The sequence below is a fragment of the Bos grunniens genome, chromosome 6 (genome assembly GCF_055505025.1).
Source record: "Bos grunniens cultivar Pamir isolate PY7600 chromosome 6, Bosgru_T2T1.0, whole genome shotgun sequence".
NCBI classification, from domain to species: Eukaryota; Metazoa; Chordata; class Mammalia; order Artiodactyla; family Bovidae; genus Bos; species Bos grunniens.
This window is the reverse complement of record NC_141170.1, coordinates 31,819,991-31,838,907: the sequence shown is the minus strand read 5'-3', so window position 1 is coordinate 31,838,907 and position 18,917 is coordinate 31,819,991. Positions and strand designations below refer to the sequence as shown.

General features: G+C 39.0%; 1 protein-coding gene across 1 annotated transcript; it reads left to right on the top strand.

Annotated features, from left to right (window-relative positions):
• Positions 1 to 1,055: 1,055 nt before the first annotated feature.
• MUC7 (mucin 7, secreted) lies at positions 1,056 to 8,027 on the top strand. The gene is made up of 2 exons (XM_086405494.1): positions 1,056 to 1,109; positions 7,308 to 8,027. The coding sequence occupies exons 1-2, from the start codon at positions 1,056 to 1,058 to the stop codon at positions 8,025 to 8,027; spliced, it is 774 nt and encodes a 257-aa protein (XP_086261620.1).
• Positions 8,028 to 18,917: the final 10,890 nt, after the last annotated feature.

Genomic DNA, 18,917 nt, shown 5'->3' with positions numbered 1-18,917 from the left:
CTTTGCTTAAAGTGAAAGTAAAAGTCACTTTATGCTATGCTATGCTAAGTCACTTCAGTCGTGTCCGACTCTGTGTGACCCCATAGACAGCAGCCCTCCAGGCTCCGCCATTCCTGGGATCCTCCAGGCAAGAACACTGGAGTGGGTTGCCATTGCCTTCTCCAATGCATGAAAGTGAAAAGAGAAAGTGGAGTCGCTCAGTCGTTTCCGACTCTTAGCGACCCCATGGACTGCAGCCTACCAGGCTCCTCCGTCCATGGGATTTTCCAGGCAAGAGTACTGGAGTGGGGTGCCATTGCCTTCTCCTAAAAGTCACTCAGTTGTGTCCAACTCTTTGTAACCCCATGGACTATAAAGTCCATGGAATTCTCCAGGCCAGAATACTGGAGTGGGTAGCTGTTCCCTTCTCCAGGGGATCTTCTTAACCCAGGGATGAAGCCAGGTCTCCCACATTGCAGGTGGATTCTTTGCCACCTGAGCCACAAGGGAAGCCCAAGAATATTAGAGTGGGTAGTCTATCCCTTCTCCAGCGGATCTTCCCAACCCAGGAATCGAACTGGGGTCTCCTTCATCGCAGGCGGATTCTTCACCAACTGAACTATCTTAAAAGAACCTTATAAAACATTTGCAAAATCATGTTCAGTAAATATCAGATAGCTTGTATAATGGTTCATTAAATAAGGAAGCTTCTAGAATTAGAACAGAAGTAAGAGGGAAATTATTTCCTTCCCTTATTGCTAAACTTCCTAAGACTCTGCCCTTCCCAGGCAGTCTTTAGTATCTGTAAGGAATGCTTATGCTACAAACTAGTTATAATAAGAATAATTCTTGACCCTCTTCCATTGCTTTCTCTTTGAAAGAATGTGTTTTAACTTAATGCAATTTTTGCCTTACCACTATGGAGTGAAAATATATACATAATTTCAGAAACCACTGGTCTCTTTCACACTGTACATTCTAAGAAAAATAAATCATTAACCAAAATGTATCCCTCTCCCATAATATCATAACTAGAGAGCTACTTTTCTGCTTTTGCCAGAAGCCAACAGGAAAAAATGAAAACTCTGCCCCTGCTGGTGTGCATCTGTGCACTGAGTGCTTGCTTCTCAGTAAGTATCCTTCCAAGTAACTTTTATTCATATGTATCAGTAACATTTGGGATGTATATCTAACTGAGACTTCAAAAGTACAACAAAAGAAAGACTTCTAGTTTCAAGAAGCTTGGCATCTTTTGTTTCCTGTAAAACATAAGACAACACATAAGTAAAATACAAGAAATGGTTTGGTTAATCTAACTGATATTTGTATAGCACTAACTTTATCATGGGTGTGATGAGAACAGGTGGAAACCACCCAGGGCCTCTTTGGTATAGAATATGGATTCCATTCTCAGTATATCAGGAAGCCTCAGAACCATCTGACTGTCCACAGGGCAGTGAAATGACTCTGGGTTCCAGGGAGAAAACAGATTACAGGGGACAAAAGCTGAGGTAAAGAGTACACTCAAGAAGCTATAGCAGTGGTCCAGATAAAAGATAATGGTGACTTGCATTAAATGTCAGCAATTAAAAAAAAAAAACATAAGGGTGAATTTAAGATACATTTTGGTGATTAGGTCTACTGTAACTTCTGCTGGATTATGTATGTGGTAAAAGAAGGAAATGAACAAAAATGTTCTGTTTTAGACATGTTAAATCTGAGATGGTTATTAAATTTCTACAAGATGTCAAGAGGCAAGTGGATATACATTGTCTAGGGTTCAGAAAGAATTCAAGGGGCAACATATGTATTTATAATATATTTGAAGCCATAAGATCACTTGGAGAGAAAATGTAAGAAGTTTGAACACAGAATAGAGAAAACGGAGGGACCACAAAGAAGGACAGGAAGTATGGTTTCCAAAACCAACAGAAAAATGACAAAATGGACTTTAAGATATTTAGAGTCTGCTAGGAAAATAATTTAAAAATTAATGATTCAAGGTGATACATGATAAAAAAAAACTGTATTTGTCCTTGGAAGGAAATTTATGACCAACCTAAACAGCATGTTAAAAAGCAGAGACATTACTTTGTCAACAAAGGTCCGTCTAATCAAGGCTATGGTTTTTCCAGTGGTCATGTATGGATGTGAGAGTTGGACTATAAAGAAAGCTGAGTGCCAAAGAATTGATGCTTTTGAACTGTGGTCTTGGAAAAGACTCTTGAGAGTCCCTTGGACTGCAAGGAGGTCCAACCAGTCCATCCTAAAGGAAATCAGTCCTGGGTATTCACTGGAAGGACTGATGCTGAAAAGCTGAAACTCCAATACTTTGCCCACCTGATGAGAAGAGCTGACTCATTTGAAAAGACCCTGATGCTGGGAAAGATTGAGGGCAGGAGGAGAAGGGGATAACAGAGGATGAGATGGTTGGATGGCATCACTGACTCAATGGACATGGGTTTGGGTGGACTCCAGGAGTTAGTGATGGACAGGGAGGCCTGGCATGCTGCGGTTCATGGGGTCGCAAAGAGTCGGACACGACTGAGCTACTGAACAGAGCTGAACTGATGTGGGCTTAACTCATCATCTGAACATCCAGATGAATCTTGAGCTACAGTCTACCTACAGGGTCCCAAATTTCCCATGTGAAAATAGTGATAATGGTATATACCTCACAAGGCTATTGAAGAATAAGAACACATGCATTTATAAATTGTAAAGCATAGTATAGATGTAAAACTCATGACTGTAAGATTGTTATAATTTCATTTTACAAACTACTTGATAAGGATATAAGGTCTGAATATTCATGGTGATATTAAATTTTTAGTCAGTTCAGTTCAATCGCTCAGTCATGTCCGACCTGGGCCTTAGACATTATGGAAACTACCAGACTATGGCACCAACCCAAAGTCAGAAAAGACCAGACCTGGAGTCCTGGAAACAACCTACTCTGCTTTTGTAGAGCAATTTCTGGGAGCAGATAGTCTGGCCTCTATCTTTCAGATGTTCCCTAAAAAGATTAAGGGGATGTATTCAGGAGCCAGATGATTAGCTCTGTTAAATAAACATTATTTAAATATACTATTTCTTTCCTCTTTGGAAAATGATTCACAGGTTTTCAGGCTAGTAACCAAAAATAAAGACATTCAGCATGCGTCCCAATTTCCAAAAAAGAGCCATTTTGACCTTCACTCTTTTAGTGTTCTTCCTTTCTAGTTCTCTATTTCATGGCCTGTTCTTTCCTCCTGTTCCTACTCTCAAAATTTGCCTTTCCTCTAGTTATTTTAGGAATCTTCTGCTTCTTCCAACCCCTCCTTTCTTGCTCCAGGTGTCTGGTGCCTCTCTGGACTTCACCTTCCCTGACTCCATCCTCTCCCCACACTCACCCATTCCACTCCACTCTCCCCTCCCCCTTCCCTGCCTCCACTCCCCTCTCCCCCTTCCCTGCCTCCACTCCACTCTGCCCTCCCCCTTTCCCTGATTCCCATGCACTCCCTCCTTCCTGTCTCAGCCTGCTCTCTCCTTACTGCTCACTTCTCCCTCTCTTCTCCTCTCATGTGTGGTTTCCATATGGAGACATACTCTCCAAAAAGTTACTTAATCTCTCTGGGACTCAGTTTTTCATCTTTATAAGGAGGATAATAATAGTACCCACCTTATGGGGCTTCCCTAGTGGCTCAGATGGTAAAGAATCTACCTACAGGAGACCCAAGTTCAATCCCTGGGTTGGGACGATCCCCTGGAGAAGGGGATGGCTATTCACTCCAGTATTCTTGTCTGGAGAATCCCAGGACAGAGGAGCCTGGAGGGCTACAGTCCATGGGATTGCAAAGAGTCTGACACAACTGAGTGACTAACACTTTCACTATGGTGTTACCAAGGAATTAATAAATGTATAGTTGTAAACCACTTAGAATAGGGCCTGATACAAAATAAGTGCTATAGGATTTTTTTTTCAAATGTAAATAATAGATATGAACAGCCAAATAAGGCTGTTTTTAATTGGCTCTCCTGGCTTTTCTATATTTATTACACATACTTCCATACTTCAATCATGAGGCTCAAACCCTCAGAGGCATTCAGCTCCTCCCAGTCTCAAGCTTCCCTGAGTCCAATTCCAATCAACAGGTTCTATAACTGCCAGTCATAATTTGTCAATACATTTTAAGTAAACTAGTCAAACTGGTCCTTTACTGCATATTGTAGCATGCCACACTATGTTAAACTAACATTAAAATTAATAGGCTTAAATTAATTTGACTTCATATGAAAATGTCATAGAAATTATTTTGGTCACCTAAATTGAAACTTATTGACACCCTGTGTACTGTGCTCAGACGCTCGGTCATGTCCGACTCTTTGCAGTCCCATGAACTGTAGCCCACCAGGCTCCTCTGTCCATGGAATTTTCCAGGCAAGAATACTGGAGTGGACTGCCATTTCCTCCTCCAGGGGATGTTTCCCAACCTAGGAATCAAACCTGCTTCTGTTACATCTCCTGCCTTGGCAGATGGATTCTTTACCAGTAGCGGCACCTGGGAAGCCCTAATAAATACTCTCTAATGTTAAGATTTCATTCAATGAGAAATCTGTTTCTTTATTATCAATTCCATACATTTGTTCATTCAATAAATGTCTAATGGGTGTCTGCTATGTGCCAAGTGTAGTTGTAGGTATCAGGCATACAAAAATTAACAATAACAAAAAAAATCTTTGTCCTCACAAAGTTTATCATCTGATAAAGGAAATAAATAGTATAATTATTTCAAAGCATAGATGTCGTAAAATTAGACTTTGGGTCTGGTATCTAATCTGAATCACTTCATAAGTGAGTAAACTAAGATGCAGGAAAAGTAAGTGATTTTCCCGAAGTCATTCAGTTATTTAATGGTGGACACTAGACAGATGCAAACTTCCACTGATGGTCTGATGTTGTGTATTTCAAACATGTTCCTCCAAGATCTTGGAATTCTTCACAGCAAGCTGAATGTCCATCTGAAAAGAGGAAGAATGAGCTAGTGGGATGAGAGGCCCCTAATCCTGCTTCAAGCAGAGCACTACTGTGATTATCTGGCTCGCATATTGAATCTGCAGGGAAAGAGTTGCTCGAACAATATGGCCTGCTTATTTTATATTAGAAAACCACTGCCCTCTAATGGACCTCCTGAGATATTTCATTGATTGGAGGTACATCCTGGGTTCACAGTTAAAGATTCTGGAATTCTGTGGCCTTCTGAGAAAGATCTATGCAAAAACATCCAAGTTATGTGGATCAGAAGTCATTATTTTAATTTATGGATAGTCTCAGAATTGAAATGCCCTGGATAATTTTTTAAAACAATTAATGGCTTTTCAAAGTTATTTTGAGGGGCTTCCCAGGTGGCTCAGCAGTAAAGAATCTGCCTGCCAATGCAGGAGATGTGAATTCGATCCCTGGGTCAGGAGGATCTCCTGAAGTAAGGAAATGGCACCCCACTCTAGTATTCTTGTCTGGAAAATTCCATGGGTGGAGGAGCCTGGCAGAGTATGGTCCACGGGGTCACAAAGAGTCAGCCACGACTGAGCAATTGAGTACAAAGTTATTTTTGAGGCAGGGTAAATCAGTCTCTAAGGAAGTTATCATAGCCGAACAACTCTGCTAGTCTCTCAGAGTTGTCACTTTACCTGCTCTACACTCTGTCTCTGAAGACAGCTTTGCCATGTGGGACTGGAATGATTTATCTGTTTGGTGGTCTAAACAGGGTTGATGTAGAAATTATAAAGAGGAAAAATGTAGCATAATTTGATTGGATCTCTAGGCTGAAACCCCTTTGTCCTTATGATAGTCCTTACCTCCAATTTAAATTAACATGATTGACAGTTTAAAATTCTAGTATAAGATAGAGATATAGGGATGTAGAAAAAAGAGGAATATAGATAAATTGTAGTATATTTAGAGATAAGAAACTGAAACAGTGATGGCATTCTAATTTAAATAATGTCAACAATGGCTAAAAGAACTAAGGATGTTAATCTTGCAGAATATAAGACCCAGAAAGCAGGATAGATATTTTCCAATTTTGAAGGGTTCCAGGATCTTCTGTTGTTGTTGTTCAGTCACTCAATTGTGCCCAACTCTTTGCAACACCATGGACTGCAGCAGGCCAGGCTCCCCTGTTCATCACCATCTCCCAGAGTTTGCTCATACTCAAGTCTGTTGATTCAGTGATGTCATCCAACCATCTCATCCTCTGTTATCTTCTGCTGCCCCTTTCTCCTCCTGCCCTCAATCTTTCCCAATATCAGGGTCTTTTGCAATGAGCCAGCTCTTCACATCAGGTAGCCAAAGTACATACTGCCAAGCATAGAATTAGGACAAAATGTAAATCTGAAGAAATAAATCTCTTTTTAGTTAAGAATAGAAATTCCAGAAATGTCATTCTGTAACAGGAAGAACTCTCTACCATCTTGGGAGATAGGATAGTGAGTTCCCAATCAGAAGAGGTTGTCAGGCTGGAAAGTGGCTGAAAAGTCATTCATGAGGTGTATTTGGAAAAATATTAAGTGTCAGATGTACAACTGGACTAAATCTGTGTTATTTTCAGATGTGAACACCTTTAATACATCATGAAGGGTACAGGTTCTCTATCCAGGCAAAATGCAAAATTTTTCTACATCATAGGATTCATGAACCCCTTGAGTTTCTATAATTTTAATTTGTTTAATGATAAAGTTAAAAGGTAACAGCCAAAGTCAATTTAAAAGGCTAGAAACTAAAAAAAATAAAATAAAATAAAAGGCTAGAAACTAGGCTTTCTCTGATATCAATGATATGAAGCTGAGATGGGCATTGGTTTGTTATGTTGGTTGTTTGGGTTTTTGCTGTTGTTTGTTTTGTTTTATATATTGAGGATGATGGATGTGAGGGTTGTGATTCATATAGGACTCCTTGATCTCAGTTGAATGTCTTCGACTGAAGTTTCACTAATAGAGTTCAGCAACCCAGTAGCCTTTGTGCTCAAGTGTTGGGCAGTACTTGACCATGTTCTACCAGAGGAAGACGAGAGAAACTGCAAGCACAAAAGGGCAGATCTAGCTAATCTTCCAGGCTTGAGCCCACAGGAGTAAACATCCTAGTTGTATGGGAAATATACGTTTGACAAAATTTCTAATAGCAAGATATTACTGAGATTTAATGAAATTGCAAGGATAATCACTCAAGTCACTACAGTCTGGCTTCCAATCCCAAAAAGTTACAAATACTGCTCATTCTGCATTCAGCAATAATACCCTAGTTGATAAATAAATTGATGTTTTCAGTTCTTGTACTTCCTTTTCTACAGCTCAGCGAAGGCCACAAAAAGCAACAGGAAACACAGCACAGACAGATTGATCTTCGACCATACATAGGATCACCGTCTCATCCCAAATTACCACCTAACTGGAATCCATTCATTCAAAAGCCATACCCTTTTGATCATCCAAGACACCATAAAATTCCAAATCCAAGGAGAAGAATCTTCCCAAGGCCAAAACCTTCCAGCCCACCAAACTGTCCAGTTAAAAGTAACACTGTTAACAAAAATACCTTGGAGGCTACCACGCAGATCCCATCTGTGACTCCCACATCTATCTCCACCAGTACTAGTATCCCTCCAACGGTGACTACTCTTGCTCCTAAGGCTACCACCACATCTGCAACGGCAAACAGTGGCACCACAGGCTCTCCTGCAACTACATCAGCACAGCCCTCTACAGCTCCACTGCAGACCACAGCTGTCGCACCTACCACTTCCCCAACCACAACAGTACCACTCCCCTCCACAGCTCCAGAGACCACAGCTGCCCCAAACACCACACCTGCTCCTTCTCCAACCACTGTCACCCCCGACACTCCCCAAACTACAGCCGCACCCACAACCCAAACTAGTACTGATGCCACTACTCCAAGTACTACTGTTGAAAAAACAACTTCACCTTCTATAGAAAAAACTCTTCTTCAGTTCTTCTCCAGTATTAACCAGCTGCGGGAGCAAATCTGGAATATTATAAAGAGGTACTAGTACCTCATACATTGTGAAGTATTCTGTCATTAGATATGACTTATGAGTACAGAACTACGTCTTTACTTTTATCACCAATCTCAAAGTGAAATCATAATATTACTCAAATTTAAAGCACTGTCACTAATCTTTGAGTCTAATTATTCACCTCATATGACCTATTAACAATAAAAATCATCTCTATCCCACAAATCAGGTGCCTGAACATGATTTAAGATCACTTTGTGGAACCTACAGAGATAGCCCACTGAGGGACAGAAAACCATTAGATAAAGAGAGAAAATTGAACAAGCAAACATTTACTTTTCCCTTTAAATGTTAGAAACTATAAGGTTACTACATTGTACTCCCAATTCAAAACCCACCTGAATTACCTAATCCTACAAATATAAAGGGATAAATAGGTTTCTCCAAATAAACAAAAATACATAAATATTTATAGATAGACCTAGTCCTGTATTGATTATTATAGATAAAGACTCTTTAAATCACCTTAAAACTTTAAATGAAATTTCATCCTACAACATGTGAGCCAAAAAAGAGGGAAACTGATATCAAGTGAAGATCTGCAGTGACTAAAAATGAAATCTCCCAGTCACTCATAAGGACTCTAGCTTTACACTTTTGAGAGCATGTAAAAATGTTTAGATTTCAGGATTGACGTATATTGTATTACATCTTAAGTTCAGATCTGATGTGCTTGATGCGTGCCTCTATGAACCACCAGAACACTTTTTTGTATGTTCACATGGTGCTCAGAGTATTTTACTATTAATTCAACTTACTACTAAATGATTAATTCACATTAATTCAATTTGAAATGTATTCAACAGTGAATATTTTCTAAAACTTTTATCCATATATTTGAAAGTGTTTAGAAGCAAAGCATGTCAAACTACTGTCCTGATGTCAACTTTGCAAAGTTGTCTCTGAAAATAACTCTGATTCTACTCATAGAAGAATTTAAAACCGTCTACTTAACATACAGAGATGATGTTAATCTGGAATGTGAAGGTGTTTTTGTTTTCTGTCACAAATGCTAAGAATTTTGATGATTGTATTTAGATTTTTTTGCCAACTAATAAATACTGCACAAAGCAATCTGTTTTCATTGTATGTGGATTTGGAAGCCTTTTGTTTCTCTTAGATTCCAGGATGGGTGAAATTTTAGGTCTAAATGAAGCTTTGCATTGTGGTCAGCTCTGCCACTAATTAGCTAGTGATTTGGGTCCAGCACTCTATTTCTCTGAACATCAGTTTTTTTCATCCTTCAAATAAAGTAGCTCATTTACTTAGGTTAACTTAATCTTTACTTAATCATATTTATTAATGTGCTAGTCGTTCAGTCGTGTCCAACTCTATGTGGCTCAGTCAGTTCAGTTCAGTCACTCAGTCGTGTCTGACTCTTTGTGACCCCATGAATCGCAGCACACCAGGCCTCCCTGTCCATCACCAACTCCCGGAGTTCACTCAGACTCACGACCATAGAGTCAGTGATGCCATCCAGCCATCTCATCCTCTGTCGTCCCCTTCTCCTCCTGCCCCCAATCCCTCCCAGCATCAGGGTCTTTTCCAATGAGCCAACTCTTCACATGAGGTGGCCAAAGTACTGGAGTTTAAGCTTTAGCATCTTTCCTTCCAAAGAAATCCCAGGGCTGATCTTCTTCAAAATGGACTGGTTGGATCTCCTAGCAGTCCAAGGGACTCTCAAGAGTCTTCTCCAACACCACAGTTCAAAAGCATCAATTCTTCGGCGCTCAGCTTTCTTTGCAGTCCAACTCTCACATCCATACATGACCACTGGAAAAATCATAGCCTTGACTAGACGGACCTTTGTTGGCAAAGTAATGTCTCTGCTTTTCAACATGCTATCTAGGTTGGTCATAACTTTTCTTCCAAGGAGTAAGCATAGCCTGCTAGGTATGACCTAAATCAAATCCCTTATGATTATACAGTGGAAGTGAAAAATAGATTTAAAGAACTAGATCTGATAGACAGAGTGCCTGATGAACTATGGAATGAGGTTCGTGACATTTACAGGAGACAGGGATCAAGACCATCCCCATGGAAAAGAAATGCAAAAAAGCAAAATGGCTGTCTGAGGAGGCCTTACAAATTGCTGTGAAAAGAAGAGAAGTGAAAAATAAAGGAGAAAAGGAAAGATATAAGCATCTGAATGCAGAGTTCCAAAGAATAGCAAGGAGAGATAAGAAAGCCTTCCTCAGCGATCAATGCAAAGAAATAGAGGAAAGCAACAGAATGGGAAAGACTAGAGATCTCTTCAAGAAAATTAGAGATATTAAGGGAACATTTCATGCAAAGATGGGCTCGATAAAGGACAGAAATGGTATGGACCTAACAGAAGCAGAAGATATTCAGAAGAGGTGGCAAGAATACACAGAAGAACTATGCAAAAAAGAGCTTCACGACCCAGATAATCATGAGGATGTGATCACTGACCTAGAGCCAGACATCCTTGAATGTGAAGTGAACTGGGCCTTAGAAAGCATCACTACGAACAAAGCTAGTGGAGGTGATGGAATTCCAGTTGAGCTATTTCAAATCCTGAAAGATGATGCTGTGAAAGTGCTGCACTCAATATGCCAGCAAATTTGGAAAACTCAGCAGTGGCCACAGGACTGGAAAAGATCAGTTTTCATTCCAATCCCACAGAAAGGCAATGCCAAAGAATGCTCAAACTATCACACAATTGCACTCATCTCACACACTAGTAAAGTAATGCTCAAAATTCTCCAAGCCAGGCTTCAGCAGTATGTGAACTGTGAACTTCCAGATGTTCAAACTGGTTTTAGAAAAGGCAGAGGAACCAGAAATCAAACTGCCAACATCTGATGGATCATATAAAAAGCAAAAGAGTTCCACAAAAACATCTATTTCTGCTTTATTGACTATGTCAAAGCCTTTGACTGTGTGGATCACAATAAACTGTGGAAAATTCTGAAAGAGATGGGAATACCAGACCACCTGATATGCCTCTTGAGAAACCTATATGCAGGTCAGGAAGCAACAGTTAGAACTGGACATGGAATAGCAGACTGGTTCCATATAGGAAAAGGAGTATGTCAAGGCTGTATATTGTCACCCTGCTTATTTAACTTCTATGCAGAGTACATCATGAGAAACGCTGGGCTGGAAGAAGCACAAGCTGGAATCAAGTTTGCCAGGAGAAATATCAATAACCTCAGATATGCAGATGACACCACCCTTATGGCAGAAAGTGAAGAGGAACTCAAAAGCCTCTTGATGAAAGTGAAAGAGGAGAGTGAAAAAGTTGGCTTAAAGCTCAACATTCAGAACTAAGATCATGGCATCTGGTCCCATCACTTCATGGGAAATAGATGGGGAAACAGTGGAAACCGTATCAGACTTTATTTTTGGGGGCTCCAAAATCACTGCAGAGGGTGACTGCAGCCATGAAATTAAAAGACGCTTACTTCTTGGAAGGAAAGTTATGACCAACCTAGACAGCATATTCAAAAGCAGAGACATTACTTTGCCAACAAAGGTCCGTCTAGTCAAGGCTATGGTTTTTCCAGTGGTCATGTATGGATGTGAGAGTTGGACTGTGAAGAGAGCTGAGTGCCAAAGAATTGATGCTTTGAAATGTGGTGTTGGAGAAGACTCTTGAGAGTCCTTTGGACTGCAAGGAGATCCAACCAGTCCATCCTAAAGGAGATTAGTCCTGGGTGTTCATTGGAAGGACTGATGCTGAAGCTGAAATGCCAATATTTTGGCCACCTCATGTGAAGAGTTGACTCATTGGAAAAGACCCTGATGCTGGGAGGGATTGGGTGCAGGAGGAGAATGGGACAACAGAGGATGAGATGGCTGGATGGCATCACCAACTTGATGGACATGAGTTTGAGTGAACTCCGGGAGTTGGTGACGGACAGGGAGGCCTGGCGTGCTGTGATTCATGGGATCACAAAGAGTCGGACATGACTGAGCAAGTGAAATGAACTGAACTGAACTGATATATATATATAATTATCACATTGTACACCTCAAATACCTTACAATTTTATTTGACAACTATACCTCAATAAAACAAACAAAAAAAATGAACAAGGAAATCCTGTATGTTTCACATGAAGAGATTCAAGATACATCATTAAATTTAAAAAAAGCAAGTTGCAGAATAATATATATAGTACATTTTATTTCATATAACAGAGAGGAAAAAAATAAATATACAAATTTTCTTTTATGGAAACTAGGCCTCAGTGTTTACACTTTTGTGAATAGTTTTGTATTTTGAACCATGCAAATGTTATTATTTGTTTTAAAATAAATTTTAATTGGAAAAACTGAAAGTAAATAATAAAATAAACATATTAATCATATGGTATGTTATATAACATATTTTAATAGTTCTCTATTTCCTGTATAAAAATTTATCACAGACTTAGTGGCTAAAGTCATGCAAATTTATTCTTTAGGTTAGAAGTCAGACATGGGTCTCACTGGGCTAAAGTCAAGGTGTTGGCAGGACTGAGGTCCTTTCTGGAGGCTCCAGGGAAGAATCACTTCCTTGCCCCATCTGTCCTCACGAGGCCCCCTTTCTCCATCTTCAAAGCCAGCAATGGTGCACTTTCTATCCTTGCCTTTTTACCACTCATAACTCTCTCTGATTCTTTCCTGTCTTCCTCTTCCATCTTCATTTTTTACAGTTTTATTCTCATTTTAAGGACCTTTGTGATTACATTGGACCTACCAGGTAACCGAGGATAATATCCCTATTTGAAAATAACCTAAATTATCTGCAACTTTAATTCCATTTCTGCTATTTTACATAGCACTTATGGGTTCCAGTGTTCAGAATAAGGACCTCTTTAGAGGCCATTGTTCTGCCTACCTACCATGTTTGTCAAAGGGAGTGAGTGTATACAAAAAAAGAGCAAGGAGAACTGAATAAATGCTAGAGAGAGATGTTGCAATTTTAAATAGAGTGTGAAGACAAGCCTCATTGAGAAAAATGACATTTGAACAAAGACAGGAAGGAAGGTTTCCAGAAGTAGAGTCACAGATGTAGAAAATAAACTTATGATTACCAAGGAGGAAAGGCAGGGAGAGAGGGATAAATCGGGAGACTTGGACTGACAAATACATACTACTATATATAAAATAGATAACCAGTAAGAACTTACTGTACAGTACAGGGAACTGTACTCAGTACTGTGTACTCAATACTCCCATAATGGCCCATATGGGAAAAGAATCTAAAAAAGAATGGATACATGGATATGTGTAACTGATTCACTTTGCTGTACAGCAGAAAGTAACATAACATTATAAGTCAACTATACTCCAAGAAAAATTAATTAAAACAAAAAGAAACATCTACAAGAAGGAAACATCTACCACAGTGGTCTCCTTGTTGTTCTCTAACTTCAGGGTGTATGCACAACTGTTCTCTTTGCCTGGAACTCCCCTACCCAGTAGTTGAATCCTTCCCTTCCTTCATATTTTATGCGAAGACAGTGAAAAAGACATTATGGCATATTTTAGTGTTCAAGCTTAGAAGTGACATACATTTCTTCTGCTTGTGTTCCACTGACCAGAACTAGACACAAGGCCCCTAGATACATGTATGATGAGAAACTACATGTAGTTGTGTTTCCAAAAATGAAAATTGAATTCCCTGGAGATTCAGAAGTTAGGATTCAGCATTTTCACTGCAGGGGCCCAGGTTCAATCCCTGGTCTGGGACCCTAAGATTCCATAAGTCATGTGGCAAAAAAATAAAGAATATTAAAATTAAAAAATAAAAATGAGTTTGATAACCTTCTAGCCAATGTCTTTCATGACTTTTCTGTACAATAGGACAGCACATGGGACAATTCTGTGTGCTTTCAAAAGCTTTCGTAAATATTTGCCAGAGTCCTTGATTGTCTGGAAGGTAAACTAAATTTCATGGGTACAAAGCTACCATAAACAATTGAGTATTTAGTACTTAATGGCAATGAAAATACAATGACTCAAAACATTTACAAAGCTTAATCCCAGGATACAAAATTTACTGCAGAATGTGACTCAAAGAAAAATAGTGCTTCCCAGTAATGAATAGACTTATGAAAAGATCTGTTGCCAAACATCACAACCACCATTTCTCTATGTGAAAAAAATTTATCAATCAAGAAGTAACTTTCCCTTTCAACCAAAGTTTCTCCTGTCTCCAATAAATACCGAAGGCTATGAAAAGTAGTATATCTGTGAAAAAGCTCTCTCACTTGATTCAGCTGCCATCCTGAGAGAGCCGTAAGACAGTAATTGGCTACCATAAAATTTCAAATATTTTGACCCATCGTTGAGAAGCATCTGGCTAGGTTATGAGCATCAAGTAGGTACTGAGAATTTGTATCTTTTGAGTTCTACTTTTACCCAGATCATTTGCATACAAATCTTGAAGCATTATAGTGTATCATTTATTAAAAAAAAAAAAAAAAACTGGAAGCTTTATCCTCAAGAAAACGATTTGAAACAGAAACCTAGTTTTCAATTTTTGTAAAGAGCATTGACATTAAAATGCTTTTTCTTTGCAGGGATACAAAGAATTCTGAGAAGGAGACCTGAAAACTGAAGGGGTTAAGGAAGGACCTAGTCCCTTAGCAGGGTTACATGAACAGGAAAGCCTCTGTCGATGGAAAGAATCTGAGGCTGCCCTAAGACAGGACAGTGATAAACATACCTCTGTTACACCTTCGTGATAAGCATATTTCCTTCTGTTTTCACCATAGACAATCTTACACTTGACTCCTATTTTAGACATGGAGCTTCTCACCACAGAAAACTTGCCTTAGATATTTCTGCATCCCCAACTGTGTCTAGCACAGAGACTGGCTTAGAGGAGTCACATAACAAAAGTCTCTAAAATAATCTAAGAAACTGAGTATGGGACTTGAGCTATCTGCAGTGATCATAATCATATAAGGACCATACAACTTTACATCACTTACACCTCTCAAAATGTTTCCACATTATTAGATCCTTGACTTCCATGCTAAGACCATGAGAAAGGTGTCATTTTTCCCTCCAACAAATAAGGAAACATTTTGATCCTCATGTGACTCCCACCCTGGGGAAGATTGTCCTCCAGTGCTTCCATGGGAAACCACACTCTACCGACTCAAGTAACAGATCCTCTCAGAATGTCCACTTCAGTTAGAAGGACCTGCTACAGCTACAGCACCGGGAAGTATAGTCAGTATCTTGTAATGACCTATAATGGAAAAGAATCTGAAAGAACATATATTGCATAATTGTGTCACTTTGCTATACACCTGAAACTAACACAACATTGTGAATTAACTATACTTTAATAAAAAAGATGGCCAAAAATTATGCTTCAATACAAAGTGGCTATAAAAAATATTGTATATGACCATGACTCCACCAGCCTCGAGTCTTGGAACCATAGTCCATGTCATGGTAAAGATACATAAGTTCATTTTCGATATCTGTGAATCTCTTTCAGTTTTGTAAATTCATTTGTATCATTTTGGGAAGGTCGTATACACATTGCTAGATTCAAAATGAATAACCAACAAGGACGTACTGTATAGCACATGGAACTCTATTCAAGGCTATGTGCCAGCCTGGATGAGAGGAGGATTTGAGAATGAATACATGTATGTGTATGGCTGAGTTCCTTCACTGTTCACCTGAAACTACCACAACATTGTTAATCAGCTATCAGTCAGTTCAGTTCAGTCGCTCAGTCGTGTCTGACTCTTTGCAATCCCATGAATCGCAGCACGCCAGGCCTCCCTGTCCATCACCAACTCCCAGAGTTCACTCAAACTCATGTCCATCGAGTCAGTGATGCCATCCAGCCATCTCATCCTCTGTCGTCCCCTTCTCCTCCTGTCCCCAATCCCTCCCAGCATCAGGGTCTTTTCCAATGAGTCAACTCTTCACATGAGGTGGCCAAAGTACTGGAGTTCCACCTTTAGCATCATTCCTTCCAATGAACACCCAGGACTGATCTCCTTTAGGATGGACTGGTTGGATCTCCTTGCAGGCCAAGGGACTCTCAAGAGTCTTCTCCAACACCTCAGTTCAAAAGCATCAATTCTTTGGTGCTCAGCTTTCTTCACAGTCCAAGTCTCACATCCATACATGACCACTGGAAAAACCATAGCCTTGACTACATGAACCTTTGTTGACAAAGTAATGGCTCTGCTTTTTAATATGCTGTCTAGATTGGTCATAACTTTCCTTCCAAGGAGTAAGCGTCTTTTAATTTCATGGCCGCAGTCACCATCTGCAGTGATTTTGGAGCCCCCCAAAATAAAGTCTGACACTGTTTCCACTGTTTCCCCATCTATTTCCCATGAAGTGATGAGACCAGGTGCCATGATCTTAGTTTTCTGAATGTTGAGCTTTAGGCCAACTTTTTCACTCTCCTCTTTCACTTTCATCAAGAGGCTCTTTAGTTCTTCAGTTTCTGTATAAGGGTGGTGTCATCTGCATATCTGATCAGCTATACCTCAATACAAAATTAAAAGTTTGAAGTTTGAAACAAAAGCCACATCTTAAAGGAATACTTTCAATGAGCCTAATCTTTTCATACATGAAAAAGCACTAAAATCATTAACTCATGATGTCTGTTTTTTGTGGTAAGCAGTTGATCATTTGATGTTTGACTATACTTTCTTTTCAACAAAACCTCCTATATATCCTAGCTTCTCCCTTACTTCTTTAGAACTGTTCCTCAAAGATGAGGCTGTCTTTTGTACTATAATCTTCAGTAAGGTTACCTAATAAATCATAACTCTCAACTTTTAGGTTGTTTTTTTTTCCAGTTCAACATCTCCTTAAAAATTACTTTTTTTATTGAAACATATTTTCCTCCCTTTCACTTCTATTTTTCTTATGTATTTCTTTGCTCATGTGTTCATTACATGTAGTCTTTAATTTCCAATTTTCTTCTGAATTCCAAGAGCTCTTTTTTCAAACTTTGGTTCTGTCCAATCATTTTTTCTGAGTTTTCTATTGATTAATGCAGTTCTTTCATAGCTTCTTTTTTCCTCCAAATTTTAAATTTGTTTTGATGTATGGGAACGAATATTCCATTTATTTTGGGGCATGAATTTCTGGCATGGCTTCCTTACCCATAGGATCATTATTCTGATCATTGCTTTTTTTCTCTATTAAAATCATTTTGAGTGGGTTCTGCCATAATTGTTTTTTATAACTAACTTTGGAGCAAGATAGACTCTCTTGTTCTATAAAGAAGAATGTAAAAAATTATTCATTTCCCATTGGTTCTAGGATTTCCCTGTCTACTGTTATCATGAAATGTTAACAAATTATGGCCTTAAAATTTTCGAACTCTACCTTCTTTTTTTTTTTTTTTTTTCAGTGTTACAGCTCAATTTTATTTACAAGATAGCAGGAGAGAGAGAGAGCGCGCGCGCGCCCATACGCACGCGGGAGAGAGAGTCCGAGAGAAAGCGCTTTGGCTCCTCCTTTTACATGTTTTTTTCCTCCACCTGGGCCTGCCCTATGCAAATTGGGCTTAGCCAGGAGTGCTGTTTGTTCTGTTTGAACTCTACCTTCTTTGCTCTCCTCCCCTCCTTTCATCAGAACATTGACTGCTTGTCTCCTTTCTGCTTAATTTTGATACTACTCCCAACAATTTCTCTTAAGCGTAGAGCTTCTTTGTTCTAGAAGAGAGCTTTGGTTGGTTAATTTACAGAATTCACAAGCCTAGATTTCTCCATTTAAAATAGTTAGAACTTTTCCTGATCCTCTTGGCCTTATCAGAAGATTGGAGACTTTTTATGTCATCAAGATGAAGAGGTCAATTATTTTGTTTTAGTTCCTTCCTTAAACTCTAAAAATGTTACTTTTTTATGAAACTGGATAACATTTATTAATACGTTAGTGCAATATACTAGTGACAGCTTAACTAAAACACTAAAACATTAGTCCCTTGCAGATATGGAAAGCTGACTTCTCAGGTGGTTGTTTGGTAGAAAAAGAAAGCTTTCCAAAATCAAATGATACAACATAACTTTATGAATTTATGACAACACACCTACCATGAGGACTAGATGTTGAGATGTCTGGTGCAAAGGACATGATGTCACTAACCCATTCAGTATTATAAATGGTGGAGACGTTTTTTAGATTCAATACAAATGAACACAAATTGTTCATGAATCTTTACAGAGAGGTCTTTTCAGACTTGAAAACCAGAAAAAAAAAGCTTATATTCAAATTATTGAATCAAAATACTTAAGCAAAGAGGGGCAAAGAAAATAAAAACTCCAACCAAATTATTTTATTTCAAAGAAGATTCAGACTGTGGGTTAGCAGTTCTTTGCTAGTGGCACTTTGGCATAATATAAACATTCGAGAGAACTATGAACAACCTGACATTTTTGTTACACTATATCGTATAGAACTGGATGCAGTTTGATTCTAAGAGAGGAGACATGGCATAGTGTCAAACTGGCATCAAAGCAAGACGACATTTTTTTCTTGAACATTAATATCCTTGCTTCTTGTAGAAAGAGAGTGGTCAGGTATACAGAAATTTTACCCAAACAACAACACTGAATAGTGACAAGTGAATGGTCCAATGTGTGGATATAATTCAATTTTGTTAAGTGTGCTACCAAAAATTCTAGCATTTGGAAAACTAAGAGAATATAAACAAGGTTCAGAATTACCACCATGGATTTGCAAAGATGGTCTGAATAAAATAAAACGGATGAAGATTTCAATTGATGGGACTTACCAAGAAGCTAGCAGTCAGAACCCAAAGCCCCAAAATCAGGGATAGTGTTTTCATCCTTTTCTGCTATGCTCTGAAAATGGTCAGATGGTGACCCTCTTAGCCACATTTATGGGCACATTGAC